The sequence below is a fragment of the Nicotiana tabacum genome, chromosome 13 (genome assembly GCF_000715075.1).
Source record: "Nicotiana tabacum cultivar K326 chromosome 13, ASM71507v2, whole genome shotgun sequence".
Taxonomy (NCBI): Eukaryota; Viridiplantae; Streptophyta; class Magnoliopsida; order Solanales; family Solanaceae; genus Nicotiana; species Nicotiana tabacum.
In genome coordinates, this window is record NC_134092.1 from 103,157,993 (window position 1) to 103,174,201 (window position 16,209).

The following is a 16,209-nucleotide window of genomic DNA, read 5'->3' on the forward strand; positions in this document are numbered from 1 at the left end:
TCCAGAATCGGATTCCGACCTCGATATCAAAAAGTCAACCCCCGGTCAAATTTCCAAAAAATTCAACGTTTGGCATTTCAAGCCTAATTCCACTACAGACTTTCAAATAAAATTTTAATTACGCTCCTAAGTCCAAAAAATCATACAGAGCTGTTGGAATCATCAAAATTATATTCCGGAGTCGTTTGCACATAATTTGACATTCGCACACTATTTGAAATTAAACTTTTAATTTTTTTATCAAAATTCCATATCTCGGGCTAGGGACCTCGGAATTTGATTCCGAGTATACGCCTAAATCCCAAATCACGATACGGGCCTACCGGAACTGTCAAAATATTGATCTGAGTCCGTTTGCTCAAAATGTTGACCAAAGTCAACTTAGTTGAGTTTTAAAGCACTAATTCACATTTTAATCCATTTTTCACCTGAAAACTTTCCGGAAAATTTTACGGACTATACACGCAAGTCGAGGAATGATAAATAGTATTTTTTGAGGTCTTAGAACACAATTAATTATTAAATTTAAAAATGACATTTTGGGTCATCACAGTTATGAAAAAGGAGGGTCAAGCCAAGTTGTAATTATTATTATTTGTTTAACACTCATTTTATTAGAGACGGGAGTATTATGAATTGACAAAAGCTAATTATGATCATCAAGGGATGTGATAACATGATTTGGATTTCTTCCCTTGAACTAGAAGTATCATGTTTGAGCCCTAGAAATTGTGAACTTCTTGATAGGGAACACTAACGAGTTGACTTATCAATATCGACTCGTATCCTATCTAGTCGGGCCAGTCGATTTCAAATACCGAATAAATAGGAAGTGTAGCAATTTGACCTTCTGCACTCAACAAAGAAAGTTAATGACAATTGACAGCCATAAAGTAAAGTACAAAGTGAAAAAAGATACATTTATTTACACTAGATTAATCTAAGGTTAACGCATTCAACTGAATTTCCAAAATAGCGATACCCTTACGTTCTTTTGATATATAACACTAGTAATAGCAAGTTTAAAAGGACAGTCAAGTAGCAGTATAAACAACAAATATAAAGTGTAAGCACCACAACAATCTTTTAATTCACCTCTGTATACTAGTCTAATTAGTGGTTTGTTTTCTTTTTGTTTGTTTAAAGAATACTTGCAAATTTAGTTTCCTATACTTCTCCTTTTGGCTATTACCCTCAATATCCCCTCGAAGAAACATTATTTTTCTGTTGAGTTGGCTCCCATTTTAAAGAGAACCAACAGAAACATTTATGCTCGACCCTTGAGGCCTTTGGTTCGATTACCCTGAAAAACAGCATTGATTCTTGAAAATTTAATGTGCATATATAAAGATTTTACTTTCGTGAATAATTAACTTGGTCATTTGGTGTAGATCTTGATTTATATATAATTAATTATAAATTGTAATATGGTATGTCAATTAATTATCATTTCATTGTGTTGCTGATACTGAAAAAAGAAGAAGTCAAGATTCACTTTAAGGGAACTGAAGTTAAACAAGAAAGAACAATTTCTATGAAAAGATAAAAGCCTTGTATTCTATCAAAGCAATGAAATTTCTTAACACTAAAAACGTACAATGACATAGTTAATGCAAGAATTAATTAGTCTAAGTCACTAAAAAAATCAATCCAATTGAGTAGCAGTGCTTCGCCCATTTCTGGCCTTAAATTAAAAGGCATCTAGGGCAACTCCAAGTGAAAAGATTTCATAATCATCAGCACTGAAAATACTACAACCATTGCACCCACAGTAACCTTTACATGTACACGACTCATCCCATGATCTTCTCAATCTATCATTTTTCTTGACTTTATTTGCCTGATCTTTTACATTAACCTTCATTACTATTTTAACCGCTGGAGGTTTCACATTTTCATTATTTTTAGAAGTGGCCATGATTGCCCATTCCTCAATCTCCATTTCTGTTGACTCAAACACTCTTTTCCATGGAATTTCAGCCCTCCCCAACACTTGTGATCCACCAATATTTTTCCCAAAAACTGGCAGATATTTTCTTGACCGGAGCTCGAAGATAACCGTGCCTTGCTTCAGCATATTAATGGATTCTTGAGTTCCCATGCAATCCAATGAGAAAGATTCATCCCAAAAAAAGTTGTCGGATTTTGATGATGAGATTTCTTGACTGTTTAGCTGAATTCTTTGGTTGTTTCCTGCTGGAAGATAGCATCTAACAAACAGGTTGCTTTTTCCTAAAAAGCTTTGCTCTATGTTTCTTCCTCTTATGATTTGTATTTCACAACTAATAGATGAACAATTTTGAGTATTATCCATTGAAAAAAATACGGTTTTTCTTTGATAGGGTTGTCTTATTTTCTTTGAGAGATGGTTTGTTTTGGTGATGGGAAGCACTTAGTTAATGGGGGTATTTATAGTTGGAAATATGCTTCACTTTGTGCAGTACTGGAAGGAAATTAAAGTGGTGTAACTTTATTTATGGAGGAGGAACTAGCTAGAGCTAGAATATATTATCCTTACACTATAAATAAGAAAAATTAAACTACACGAGAATTAGTGCTAATCTCGTATATATGGAGCTGAAGTGAATCCTTTGGGATCATATGAAAGATATTGTCTTTATGAAGAATTTCAACACAAAGCTCTTCAGAATCTTGAAAGGTTAAAAAATGTATGAAACGACTCTTAGGATAATTAATTATTGAGGTAGAATGCTTGTGGATGTGGCAAATAGGGGTTTAGTGGGTTTATCTGGAATGTCCAATCAGCTGTTAAAATATGGCATCTACTGCAATTTGACATATGACTATATTCATATATTTTACTTTGTCTAGGGTTCAAGTGGAATTGATGACCCAAAATCTTTAGATTACTTATCCCAACTTAAATTCATACCTGTGAATTGAAGAAGATAAATGCATGGTGTAACCCTTTTTATTTATTTACTTTAAAGTTTATTATGTGCGTTCGTAGACATAGAATATAATATTATAAAATCTTAATATATGATGAAATTTCTACGTATAATAGGGCTTTCAATTTTTTTCCATCTTATTGAAATAATATTCTGACAATCATATAAAAGATTGAAAGTTGAAACTTTTGTAACTGAGTTGAAACAAGTAGAAAATTCTAATTAAGATTAATTCATACAACATTGTATGAATTAATGTGCTTGGACGTCACGACCCACAGAAATTAAATACCTCTCGGATGGCTGAGGAAATGGCTAATGGAAAGGTAGTCAACTTTTGCGTGGGGCCATGTTTCTCTTGGCATAATAAAGTTCCACCCATAAAACAAAAAATAAAAAAAACCTAAAACTCTATTTTTAAATACACATGCCTATGAAAATTTAATCTTAGTAGGAGTGGCAGCTCAATTTAATATGTGGCCTAAAGCCAAAACTTAAAAGTGGCCCTAAATTTCTTTCGTAAATTTTTATATATATTGTATTTGATATTTATTCTTATAGCTTCCTAAAATGCAAGGAAGTTAATTATAGATAAAATACATAAAGACCCATTAAACTTGTCCAGAAAATATGTTTGAACACTTAAACTAAGCGTGTGATTTAATCCCCTCCCCCCCTCCCCCCCCCCCCGCCCCCCACCCCCACCCCCACACATAAATAGTGAATTTTATTCCACCCTAATAACTGATGCGGCCAAAAAAGAAAATTGAGCCCCTTTCTTTTCTATTCTTCAGATCTCTTCAACCACCTCATTTTTTCTCCTTCTCCCCCTTTCTTCTTCATATCTGTGTTCGTTTACTTTCTTCTTCTTTTTCTTACTTCTTTTCTTTAATAGTTTAACAAAAGTTTTTGAATTAATATGCAGATCTACTAATCTATAAGACAAATATGGGAACTAATCTACAGGAATTCAGAATTTGATTTATCAAATTAACGAAGCAAATTGAGGAAAAAATGAAATGAATGAACATAGTTTTGAAAGCTATTGATAAAATGATTGGATTGATTTGGTTGCAGCAACATATGATTTCAAATTATTTCAACAAGATTGCCATATAGTAGCATATCATTTGTGATTTAACATTATTACACTCAACTCAAGAAGATTGTCAATTTACCCCTAATAAGAAAACTGAAGATTGATTGTGATATTCTTAATCACAAGAATATTTGTTTTGATATTCTCAGACACAAGAATATTCGTTTTGATTCACTTTGTATATTTTCCTTTTGTATTGGTCTATTTTCATGGGATCTCATTCTCTTCTCTGTGTTTAAAAAAAAGAATGCTATCAATAAAATACTCAAAGCTTTGTTGCATCACCTCTCTCTTTTATGGTATCAGAGCATTAAACACTCAAACGAGCAATCTGATCACTTCTCTCCATTTTTTTTAACCAATGGCAGGCAACTCTTTATCTAACTCTCCATATGAATCCTCTGCAACCAAATCCAACCAATAAAACCCATCTGTTTTAGAAGAACATTCACATGCCACTTATCTTGATATACCCTCTGCTAGAATCCGGTATCGCAACTGCCAATAAAGCTCACAGGCAGTAACAACTTTGCAACTTATAAAGCTCAATTCTTCAAACTGATATGTGGATTTGACCTTGTTTCTTACCTTGGTGGTTCCACTATTTGGCCTCCCAAAATCATCAAACAAGGCGATATTGATGTTATTACTCCAGAATATAAAGTATGGTTCTAACAGGATAGTTTGATATGCAATGCATTGATGGCATCGGTCGACCCAACAATTGCTCCTTCTGTTGCTTCTGTATCTAATGCTAAAGAGGCTTTGGACCATTTGCATACCACATTTGCAAATAAGTCTCAAACCAGAATCTACAGTCTTCGGGATCTTCTTGCTAAGGTTTCGAAAGATAACAAATCTGTCGTAGAATATCTTCGAGAAATTAGATCTCTCGCTGATGAACTTGTCGTTGCTGGATCAACTGTTACTCATGAAGAGTTAGTAATCAAGATTTTGAATGGTCTTAGACCAGAATACAGTCAATTCAGTGCTGCTATTCGAACACGTGATACCCCCATCTCTTATGAAGAACTATTTGAGAAACTTTCAGATCATGAAATCTTCTTACAACATGAAGAACAAAAGAAGAAGCAGACCAACTCCATTACTGCTCAAATAGCACAACAAAATATTAGTTCAAACAATATCAAAAGCAATCGGCGTTGGAATGGACCACAACCATGGAACGGACAACCACAATGTCGTGCACATAACCCACAATCTGTAAACTTACAGCCCAACAAAAATATGAGCAACAATGGATATTTTTAGCAATGGCGTCCCTCATCCCCATTCTATAATAAGTCGCCTATTCAATGCCAACTATGTGGACGATTTGGTCATGCAGCCTATATTTGTCGCTCAAAGTCTCATAACGACTTTGAAGCAAAAGCTTTATTTGCTTCCACATCAAACTCAAGCCAAGCACCATGGATTCTAGACACAGGAGCATCTCACTATATCATTGACATCCCTCAAAACTTGGCTACTGCACAAGATTATACTGGACCGGCAGAGATTTCAATGGGTAATGGTAATGCAATTCCAATTACTCACACATGAACTTCCTCTCTATTTACTCCTTCTCGATCTTTTCCTCTGTAAAATATTTTATGTGCTCCTTCTATTAAACGGAATCTTATTTCAGTTTCTAAATTTTGTTCTCAAAATAAGACCTCTATTGAATTTTTTCCATCTTATTTTGTTATCAAGGCACTGAATACGGGGGCACCGTTGGTTCGTGGCCAGAATAGGAAGGATCTTTATGAGTGGCACTTCAGATTTCTCGCGCACATCATCAACCTTTGCATACTCGGCCACCACCACAAGACCTTCTCTCTCTCTATGGCATCGTAGATTAGGATATTCCAATCTTCGTCTTTTGAATTACATATTACGTAGTCATCATCTTCCTTTTTTCGATTCAGAAAAATTTACATTTTGTAATTCTTGTTATTGCAATAAAAGCCGTAGATCTCCTTTTTCAACAAATTCATTAAGCAGTACTAAACAATTTGAACTTCTATACTCTGATGTATGGGGCCCTTCCCCCGTTCGATCTATCGATCAAAACTCTTATTATGTCATTTTTGTCGATCATTTTTCCAAATATATATATGGTTATACATGCACCATAAAACACAAAAATGATGTAGCAAAGATTTTTACTGATTTCAAGCCTTTAGTAGAAAATCATTTTAATACAAAAATCCTGACTATTTACTCTGATGGTGCTGGAGAATACCTTGGTTTAAAATCTTCTCCAGCTTTTAAAGGAATACAACAATTATTATCGCCACCTTACACCCCTCAACGTGTTGCCTTAGCTGAATGGAAACACCGTCATATATTAGAAACGCCTAGAACTTTATTACATCAAGCTTCTCTGCCCCAAAATTTATGGTCCTTTGCATGTCATGCAGCTGTCTACCTCATAAATCATTTTTCCTTACCAACTACTAACGCAAATTCCCATATCAAATACTTTTTAGCAAAGATCCTAACTTTGATTTACTTTGCCCTTTTGGATGTCTTTGCTATCCTTGGCTTAAACCATATGCCAAAAATAAATTAGAGCCAAAATTAGTACCATGTGTTTATTTGGATTTTTCTAATCTCTATTATAGTCATCAATGTTACGATCCTATTTTGTCAAAAGTCTATATCTCTCGTAATGTAAGATTTATTGAAGAAGTTTTTCCCTTCAAAACAATTTTCGCTCATCTCAAATCTTCCAGTTTAAATTTGTAATCCCCTCCTATTTTGTGGCACGAAGTATGTTCTACTGATATCTCAAACAAATCTTTCCAATCATATATCTCTAGTGATTCTCCTTTTATTTTTTTACTTCAAAACTCCAGCAACAAATCTAAATTGAACACTACAATAGGTCCTCTTACTCAGGCCGCAATCGATACACCCTCACAGTCGCCAAGTACATCTTCAAACCAGGTAAGTAATATCCTTCAACTTCTTCTTCGCCATTGATATCTTCTGCTTTATATTCATCATCTGATAACTCTCCCTTAAATAATAGTACTTCCACACAGGAAAATTTGCACCAACCTAATCCCCCACGTATAACTACTCGATCACAAAATAATATTTTCAAACCAAAAAATTTTATTGACTACATGGCTACTATTTCTAATGAAATTATTACTCCTAGTTCAGTCTCACATACAGTTAAGGACCCCCACTGGCGTGCAGCTATGCAAAAAGAATTTTCTGCATTACTCAAAATTCACACTTGGGACCTTGTTCCACCAATGCAAAATCAGAATATTATAGGTAACAAATGGATTTTCCATGTCAAACATAAAGCAGATGAGAGTCTTGATCGATATAAAGCTAGATTAGTCGCCAAAGGCTTCACACAATGTCTAGGAATTGACTTTGATTCCACCTTTAGCCCGGTCGTCAAACCAACAACCGTTAGAGTTGTTTTGTTCATTGCAACAATGCATGGCTGGCCGCTCCACCATCTTGATGTCAATAATGTCTTTTTACAAGGACGTATTGATGAAGAAGTTTTCATGCAACAACCAAAGGGCTTCGAGCATCATGACTATTCAAATCATGTGTGCCGCCTGCGAAAGGCCATTTATGGGCTCAAACAAGCTCCCCGGACATGGTACAACGAACTAAGAAATTTCTTAGTTTAATCAGGTTTTACCAAAGCTTATTCTGATAATTCTCTCTTTATTTATAAAAACTTAGATATCACTCTGTTTCATCTTGTGTATGTCGATGATATTGTGATAATAAGGAATAATACTCAAACACTTCAAAGTTTGATGGATGCCCTTACTGCTCGATTCTCACTAAAGGATTTGGGTCCACTCAACTTCTTCCTTTGTGTTAAAGTACTTCCTCTGGCTGATGACCTTTTTCTTTCTCAATCAAAGTACATACTTGAGGTTCTCAAAGAATTCGATATGGATGATTGCAATGGAGTCTCCACGCCTCTTAGCACTGATGGTAGGCTATAATATCATATTTTAGTCGATTATTACATTCCAATTTACTGCACTTTAGTTGAGTTTGAGCTTTAATCACCAGTGTTTTGCACTAATGGTATATTTTATGCCTTGTAAGAGTAATTTTGAGCTATGTAGATATTATGAAATGAATTCAAATAATTTGGAGTTTTAAATTCTGAGTAAAAGCCCAAGGAATTAAGCCGGGATCGTGTTCGAAGATCAACGGATGATAGTGCAACAAAACGAAGAATCGAGCAGGCATATTGTGCACTGTCTAGTTAAATACACATAACCTTTCACTCAGAACTCTATTTGGGCTCCATAATATATTGTTGGGAAGATAATTCAAAGGGCTACAATTTTTATGTTTTACGTTATTTCAAATTTCCAACAGAATAGGGTGAAAAGTGCGCGGCAAAAGAGCAACCACGCACTGACCGCGCATATGTTGCAGAAAGTATGAAAAGTGCGCGGCCAAGTGTGCGGGCACCCTTCCAGGTGCGCGGCCGCGCACGTCCAACTCCGAAAAAGTATCCTTTTTTTGCGTAGGAGAAGGTGTATTTATTTGGGCTCGACCTTACTTGGTATATATACATAGAAAAATTGTATTTTGAGGATTTTTGACTTAATTTAGACCTAAGGAAGCTAAGGAGAAGAGGGAGAAGCAAGAGCACAAGGATTTCACCATTCATCCTCACTCAAGACAAGGGTTTGGATGTTTTATGTTTTTCTTTGACTTAAACTTAATTGTGATGAATTTCTCCATATTCATGGAGTAATTCTTCCTTAGGGATTGATGGATTTGGTATTTTGAGAATTGTTTGTGGATATTAACTCTAGTTTTATATATTGAAGTATTTTGGGTATTTTTATTATTGCATATATATTCACTTGTTTATATAATCGAAAGAGGCATAATTTGTGATGTTTTATATTATCTTGTTGGTTGAATTCGTTGATTCTTCTTAGTAATCGAAAGAGGCTAGTTGAATTAATGTTTAGACCTAGTTAGGAGGATAATCGAAAGAGGTTCTCCTAAGGATCAATCCACTACGAATTCTTGCATATCTTCACCAAGTTTAACTTAGTTCATATCGTAAGGTTGAGACTTAATCGAGAGAGGAGTTTCTACTGAATGTTTGAACATAATAGAGTGAATTCGAGAGATTCACTTGAACCATAGAAGTGAAGTAACTAGAGTTAATTCTCAAACAAGTATCTTACACCTATCCAATCAACCCATATTTTCTCCCATTGATATCTTCTTGCTTACTCTTGTTGCAATTGTCATTAGCCAATAGTTAGACTTTTAGTTAATGTTAGTTTTAATTCATACAAATCTAAATTGTTGATCATCTTGGATAGCAATTAAAACTAGAAGCTACGAAAATACTGTTTAAATTCAATCGATGTGGATACGATATTTTCTATACGATATTCGACTAGCGAGCATAATTTTGTGTTGTATTTTTAGCTCGTCAAGCACCTCCACACCACTACAACTTGAGGATGGTTCTGCACTTACTGACACCAAACAATATCGAAGTGCCATCGGCAAACTCCAATATCTTGCTTTTACGCGGCCTGATATTAGTTTTGCCGTCAACAAGCTATCGCAGTTTATGCAGAAGCCTACAGTGATACACTAGCAAGCTGTCAAGTGTCTTCGTTACTTTAAGCAAACAATCAACTATGGTCTTCTCCTTCGTCGTCAATCAGAAAAAACCTTACACATTCATTCTGATGCGGATTGGGCGGGTGATTTGAATGATCGATCTTCTACCTCTGCTTATGTTATTTATTTTGGCTCAAATCCCATCAGTTGGTCGTCCAAAAAGCAAAGGACTGTGTCAGATCTTCCACTGAAGCAGAATATCGTGTTGTGGCTGGAGCTGTCGCAGAGACAAATTGGATAATGAATCTCCTTTCTGAATTTCATATTGCTCTATCTCGCACACCAACAGTTTACTGTGATAATGTGGGCACTACTTATGCCAAAAATCCAGTCTTTCATAGTCGAATGAAGCACATAGCCATTGATTTTCACTTTGTCCGCGATCAAGTTCAACAAGAGAAGATTCAAGTAATACATGTTCACTCGGCAGATCAACTGGCAGATGTGCTTACCAAGCCTCTGCCAAAAGCACATTTTTGGCGCAATCTGATCAAGTTAGGAGTAGCTTCACCAACTCCTAACTTGCGGGGGCATAATAAGAAAACTGAAGATTGATTGTGATATTCTCAATCACAAGAATATTTGTTTTGTTATTCTCAGACACAAGAATATTCGTTTTGATTCACTTTGTATATTTTCCTTTTGTATTGGTCTATTTTCATGGGATCTCATTCTCTTCTCTGTGTATAAAAAGAAGAATGCTATCAATAAAATACTCAAAGCTCTTTTGCATCAGCTCTCTCTTTTAGCCCCAAAATAAAGTTTTAAGCATCCAGTCTCCTTCGACCGCAGTGGAACCTGCCCAATTGGCAGCACTTCCCCTACGTGGAATGTTGTGGAGTTTGGCGTACAAATCCACTTGTAGGCATTGTGATTAATTTGTTGAACAAATAGGAATAGCTTAAGATTTTGTTATATCTAAATTCTTACTCATTTGATTGAAGAGATGGTTAAATCAAGCACTGAACTTGGTATTATTGTTGAAGTATTTTAATGGTTAATTAGGATTATTAGTGAAAAACTATGAGTAAGAAAAAAGAAAAAGAAAAAGAGGAAAGTTTACCAAAGAAAAAAGATTTCAGGCGTCGCTCGCATGGTTTTGACGTGACGCGCGTGTGTAAAATACCTCATATTGTGAGACTGGTATTAGTATTTCAGGGGAGGATAATAATTCACTCCAAATACGTTTAGGGGGTAAAAAAAATCACCCGCTTAGTTTACAGTTTGTTTGGATGGTTATTACACATCGTTTCATAATATATCGTATTGTATTGTACTGTTTCGCTTGATGAATACAATGTTTGGATAGATTGTATCGTTTGTCGTTGTTTCATGATATCATGCATCAGCAATATGAAGAATAAATTTACAATATTATAAAGAAAAATTATGATACGGGTTAAATTTATTATATAAAAAGGTAGGGTAAATGATAAAATAAAATTATTTAATAATAGTGAAGGGTGAGATGAGAGAAAAAGACAAGATAACGATGCAACCACACCAAATATATCAGTCGTTACATAAAGTGGCACATTTTGTCGTTACGTAACGATGGATTTAACAATACGATACAATAAAATTTAAGTAACAACCAAAACAAACATTGTATTTAAAGTAACAATACGATAGGTAACGACCATCCAAACAAGATGTTAAGTGTTCAAACATGTTTTCTGGACAAGTTTAATGGGGTCTTTATATATTTTGCCTTAGTTATATTTGGATAATCAATTTTGTTTATTCAACAATATGATCATTATATGTAATTCTCATAAGACATTGTTGATATTAAGTTAGATCTTATTAATTTTAGTTTACAAAGTTTTTTCAATTGAGGGAACTGTTAGAAAAAAAATATTAAAATTATTCTATAAGCAATAAAAAATTTAAAGAATATAATTAAGACCTCGCATATGCAAATTAGAGTATTATTTTTTACTTGTATAATTTTTATATCTTTTTAAATTATAAAAATTGGTAAAATCATCAATTTCATAGATCATTATGCTTTAAAAGATTCAAGTTTAATAGTTTATTTAGCCAAGCTTCTTCAAGGACAAAAATACTTTTTCCCCAAAAAAATATCATTTTTAAGAAGTTGAGGTGTTTGGTGAAGTTTTTAGGAGGAAACGGGCTATAAGACAACATATTTTCTAATCTAATTTTTTAAGAATCTAGTTAGCTTTAGCTTGAAAATATTTAAAAAGATATTCAAACAATTGAAAAAATTCTTGCAACACCGAAGTTATAAACAAGAATGATTCCAGTTCAAATGCATTAGACACAACATTAAGATAAAAAGTAGCTACAAATTTAATTACCTACTATTTTCTACCGTAATAACGTAACATTACATACTAAAAAATAGTACATAGTATAAACTTTAATAGTAATTAATAAAAACTGACAACATATACTAAAAATAAATAAATAAATATATATATATATATATATATGATTAATTTTGGGGCCTTAATTTTTGGGGGTCTAAAACTAGTGCTTTAGTGGTTTTAAGATTGAGCCGCCCTTGCTTAGCAGTCTACCATAAATATGTGTACTTATAAATGGGATGTTCGTTAAAATACACAAACAAGAATGGGATTCTAAACACTATCTTTGAATCTTTGATAAGATTCTGACTCTTTTAATTACAACTCAGAAGCTCTTTTAATCACACAGATTAATATCCATTGGGTTAAGAAGATCAACTAGTAATTGGCAAGCAGATCTATGATCTTAAGTTTAGAATTAAAATAAATGACACAAAAAAGACATATATGATAGATTAAGAAAAGGCAGATGATAAAGTCATAAAAGAAATATAAATTTAATAATACTTGAACAAATATAAATTTAATAATACTTGAACTTAAATAGCTGGATTCTTGCTTATCAACTCGGATCACTACCTTCCACTATAGAAATCTAGTATAGTATATGGAAAGTGTCCTAAGAGACAACCTTTTCTCTTAAGAAAGAAAAAGAAAGAGAGACCAGACCACTGTCTTTAAGTACTTTAAAAGTGAGGGACAAGCCAAATTGTAATTTAATTTATAGTGATACCCTACCTTATAATTAAGTTATAAAAATAAAGTTTAAAATGTGATCTTAATTAAGGGATATTGAATAGTGACTTTGTAATTTATCTCTCTTATTAAGTAATTATTTGTTTAACTCTATTTATTGCATGAGGGTACTATGATTTCCATTGTTTTTCAAAGATTACATTTTAATATATTTGGGCTTTTTGTCACTTTTTTTTTTCTTGTTGGTGTTATTATTGGATGCTTCTTTTTTACTGTTTCTTGAGCCGAGGGTCTATCGGAAACAACATCTTTACCTTCACAAGGTATGGGTAAGGTCTGCGTAACATCACCCTATCCAGATTCCACTTATGGAATTACACTGGATTTGTTGTTGTTGGTCACTTTTTAAAGTTAAATTTGTTATATCAAAAGGGAAAGAATTAAATAAAGATTTTGGCTTTACAACTACACGGGCATAAACACATGTTTAGGCGAAAAGATAATCTTCCTGTTATTATCTTAAAGCTGATTAATGAATAGGAAGTATAGCAATCCAAACCTTCTACACTCAACAAAGAAAGATTATGACAATTGACAGCCGTAAAAATAAAGTATAAAGTGAAAAAAGATACATTAATTAACACTACATGAACATAAAATGCATATCATGTCTGTAAATCAAATCTCCAAAGTAAAATTACCCGTACGTTCTTTTGGTATAAAATACTAGTAACAAGTTAGGCCACAGTCAAGTAGCAGTATAAACCACACATATAAAGTGTAGACACCGCACCAATTAATTCACTTATATATACTCTAATAAGTAATTAATTAGTGATTTGTTTTCGTCTTGTTTGTTTAAACAGTAGTTTCTAATTTAATTTCTATTTATAAGATTTTGCAGATTTCCTCTCCATAATTTAAAGGAAAACAAAGTGGAACTAGCATCACCAATATATGCCCCCTCCAGAAAGATGTTGAGGAAACTATTTTTAATTTTCAAATTGAGAAAGGAGGACAGATGTAAATAAAGTATTTGAGTGTTCATTCACTGCAAATTTTATTTTATTAATCTAATTATGTCCTCATTCTCCATTTAACATTTGTCATCCCGTTTTATGCTTCTATCCACACTATGACTCCATGAGTTCCATCTTTCCTTCTTAACATTAAAAATACCTCGTTCCCCTCAAAATATTTTTACTTTTTTCTAATGTCCTTTTTTTTTTTGTGTGAGATATTGTTTTAATATATATTTTTCATTGCAGAAATTTTTTCACTTATATATTCAATTCGCCGTCGCAAAAAAATGTAAAAATAAAAACAGATAAAGAGAAAACACGATGTCACGATATTACAAAAATTTTGTGTAAAAGATTGAACAACAAGGATCCGTGGCGCAATGGTAGCGCGTCTGACTCCAGATCAGAAGGTTGCGTGTTCGATTCACGTCGGGTTCAAATATCCCCGATCAATATATGGTCCTTAAATTTTTGTTTTTGGTTTTACTCTTTTTATGTCTTTTTCATTTTCATTCCTTTTCAGTTTTAATAATAAAACTCTGTTATTCCCCATCGTCATAATCATGGACTCCATGCCCTCTTTTTAAAAATTTAATCGGGTTTGCCTTTTTTAGAACACTATGTGAAAGCGGCGCAGCTGATATGGCTAAATTGTACACAAATCACGTTGCCAAGGCACGTGGATAGTATTATTTTTATTTAAAAAAATATTAGAATCAGAATAAAATATAAATAAGACAGGGAAAAAAAAAAAGACATTTTCCTTTTCCCTTCTCTTTCCCCCTCCCTCCCACCTCTCTCGTCTTCTCTACCAAGCTCCCACCTCCCCTTTCCCCCTCCCCCTTTGTTCTACCACATTAATAAAGTCAAACATTTTAATTTTTTTCCTTCACCATTTCTTTTTCATATATATGCTCCTTCTAATTTTAAGAGAGAGAATAAAACTGTCAAGCTCGAAATATGGCTGGGCGAGGGAAGGTTCTTCCGGTAGAGCTATGATGAAGAATAAAAGAAGGGAAAGATAAGAAAAAATAGAAGCTTAATAAATTAATTTTGAAAAAAGACAGGACCCACAAATTACAGCTATCAAATAATAAATTGTCTAAGAATCTGACGTGGTATTCATATCGAGCAATTGATATACACGCTTTAAGAGAGGGGCTTATCATAAGCATTTTTATCAAGTTGGGGTGCCAAATTGGGAAAAATAAGAGTTTTAATATGAGCTATTACCACTTCTAGCCATCCGAGAAAAATTAATGATAATCGGTAGCCACAAATTATAATATATAATTTATAGTTCAAAACTAATTCTAGCGGCTAGCCACTAAATTGACAAACCCAACTATCACGGAAACACAATGGGAGATGATTTCTAAGATGGCTTTTAATTTATTCAAAGGGAATCATTCATTACTTTATTCTTTTTTGGCTTTTATGCTATTTAAATATTAATATTTTATACATACTTGTGAAGAATATAAAAATAAAACTTTTGTCATAAATGTTACTTTTTGCCTTTTCCTATATGAGTTCAATATGTGCCCATATTAAGTGAGATAAATAATTAAAATTTAAAAAAGCAAAATACTCCAAAAATAGAAGTTACGTATTTTTGAGGGAAGGATTTAAATTTATTTCAATTTATTTATATTTTTATTAGGTTGGGTCATTCCTATTTTAATTCGGTTATTATTTGTTAGACTGAAAAATAAAAAAAATGCTATTGAAAAGTTATATTTTTCGGTCATTATATTTTTTTTTTTTTGTGAGTTACTAGCGGATTTTATGATTTTTATGTGAAAAACATAGTTGTATGACTTTGATTAGAAAAATCATAATTATATGATCATTTGTGAAATTTACCCTTCACTATCACGAGCTTTATAAAGAGACTTGATTCTTTCCAAATATATATATATATATATATATATATATATATATATATATATATAAGCATTTCTTTGCATGGCGAAAATCCTTTATGTAAAAAAAAAATGTCAATCGCTAAAATGCAAGTGTGCATTTGGTGTCATTTTCTTTCAAGAAATGCCCTAAATAGAGGAGTCGAGTATGAAAATAACATACATTAAATTAGTTGAACTCTGTGGTGGAGCATCAACGTGTGCAAAACATGGTTACATCATTAATTTGAAAAATGCATAATATTCACTCTACAAAATAAACTGTCACTATATAAAAAATATACTAAATAGACTGTCACTATACAATTTATATACAATAGACTGTCACTATACAAAATAGACTGTCACTATATAAAAAATATATAAAATAGACATTTCGGGCTATTAGATGTAATATGTTTGAATCGGAGGGACATTTCGGGTCAATGAGGAAAAATACGGGCTATTAAAATTTTGAGGGGCTATAGAGGGTAGTTTTCTCTTTTAATATCGGCTTTAAAATCCGATGCAAGTTTAGGTTGCCCAGAAGCTTTAAAATCGAGCAATTGAGATACACGCTCTAAG

At 33.1% G+C, this 16,209-nt stretch overlaps 1 protein-coding gene and 1 non-coding gene across 2 annotated transcripts; one reads left to right on the forward strand and one right to left on the reverse strand.

Annotated features, from left to right (window-relative positions):
* Positions 1-1,690: 1,690 nt before the first annotated feature.
* Positions 1,691-2,314, reverse strand: LOC107801432 (uncharacterized). Its single transcript, XM_016624759.2, has one exon. It carries the CDS (start codon positions 2,312-2,314, stop codon positions 1,691-1,693), a length of 624 nt encoding a protein of 207 aa, XP_016480245.2.
* Positions 2,315-14,086: 11,772 nt separating this feature from the next.
* On the forward strand, positions 14,087-14,158 carry TRNAW-CCA (transfer RNA tryptophan (anticodon CCA)). The gene has a single exon. It is a non-coding gene; the product is annotated as a tRNA-Trp (tRNA).
* Positions 14,159-16,209: the final 2,051 nt, after the last annotated feature.

Bases quoted from the DNA above. Each gene is read 5' to 3' on its own strand.
- LOC107801432 (XM_016624759.2), bottom strand. From the start codon at position 2,314: ATGGATAATACTCAAAATTGTTCATCTATTAGTTGTGAAATACAAATC.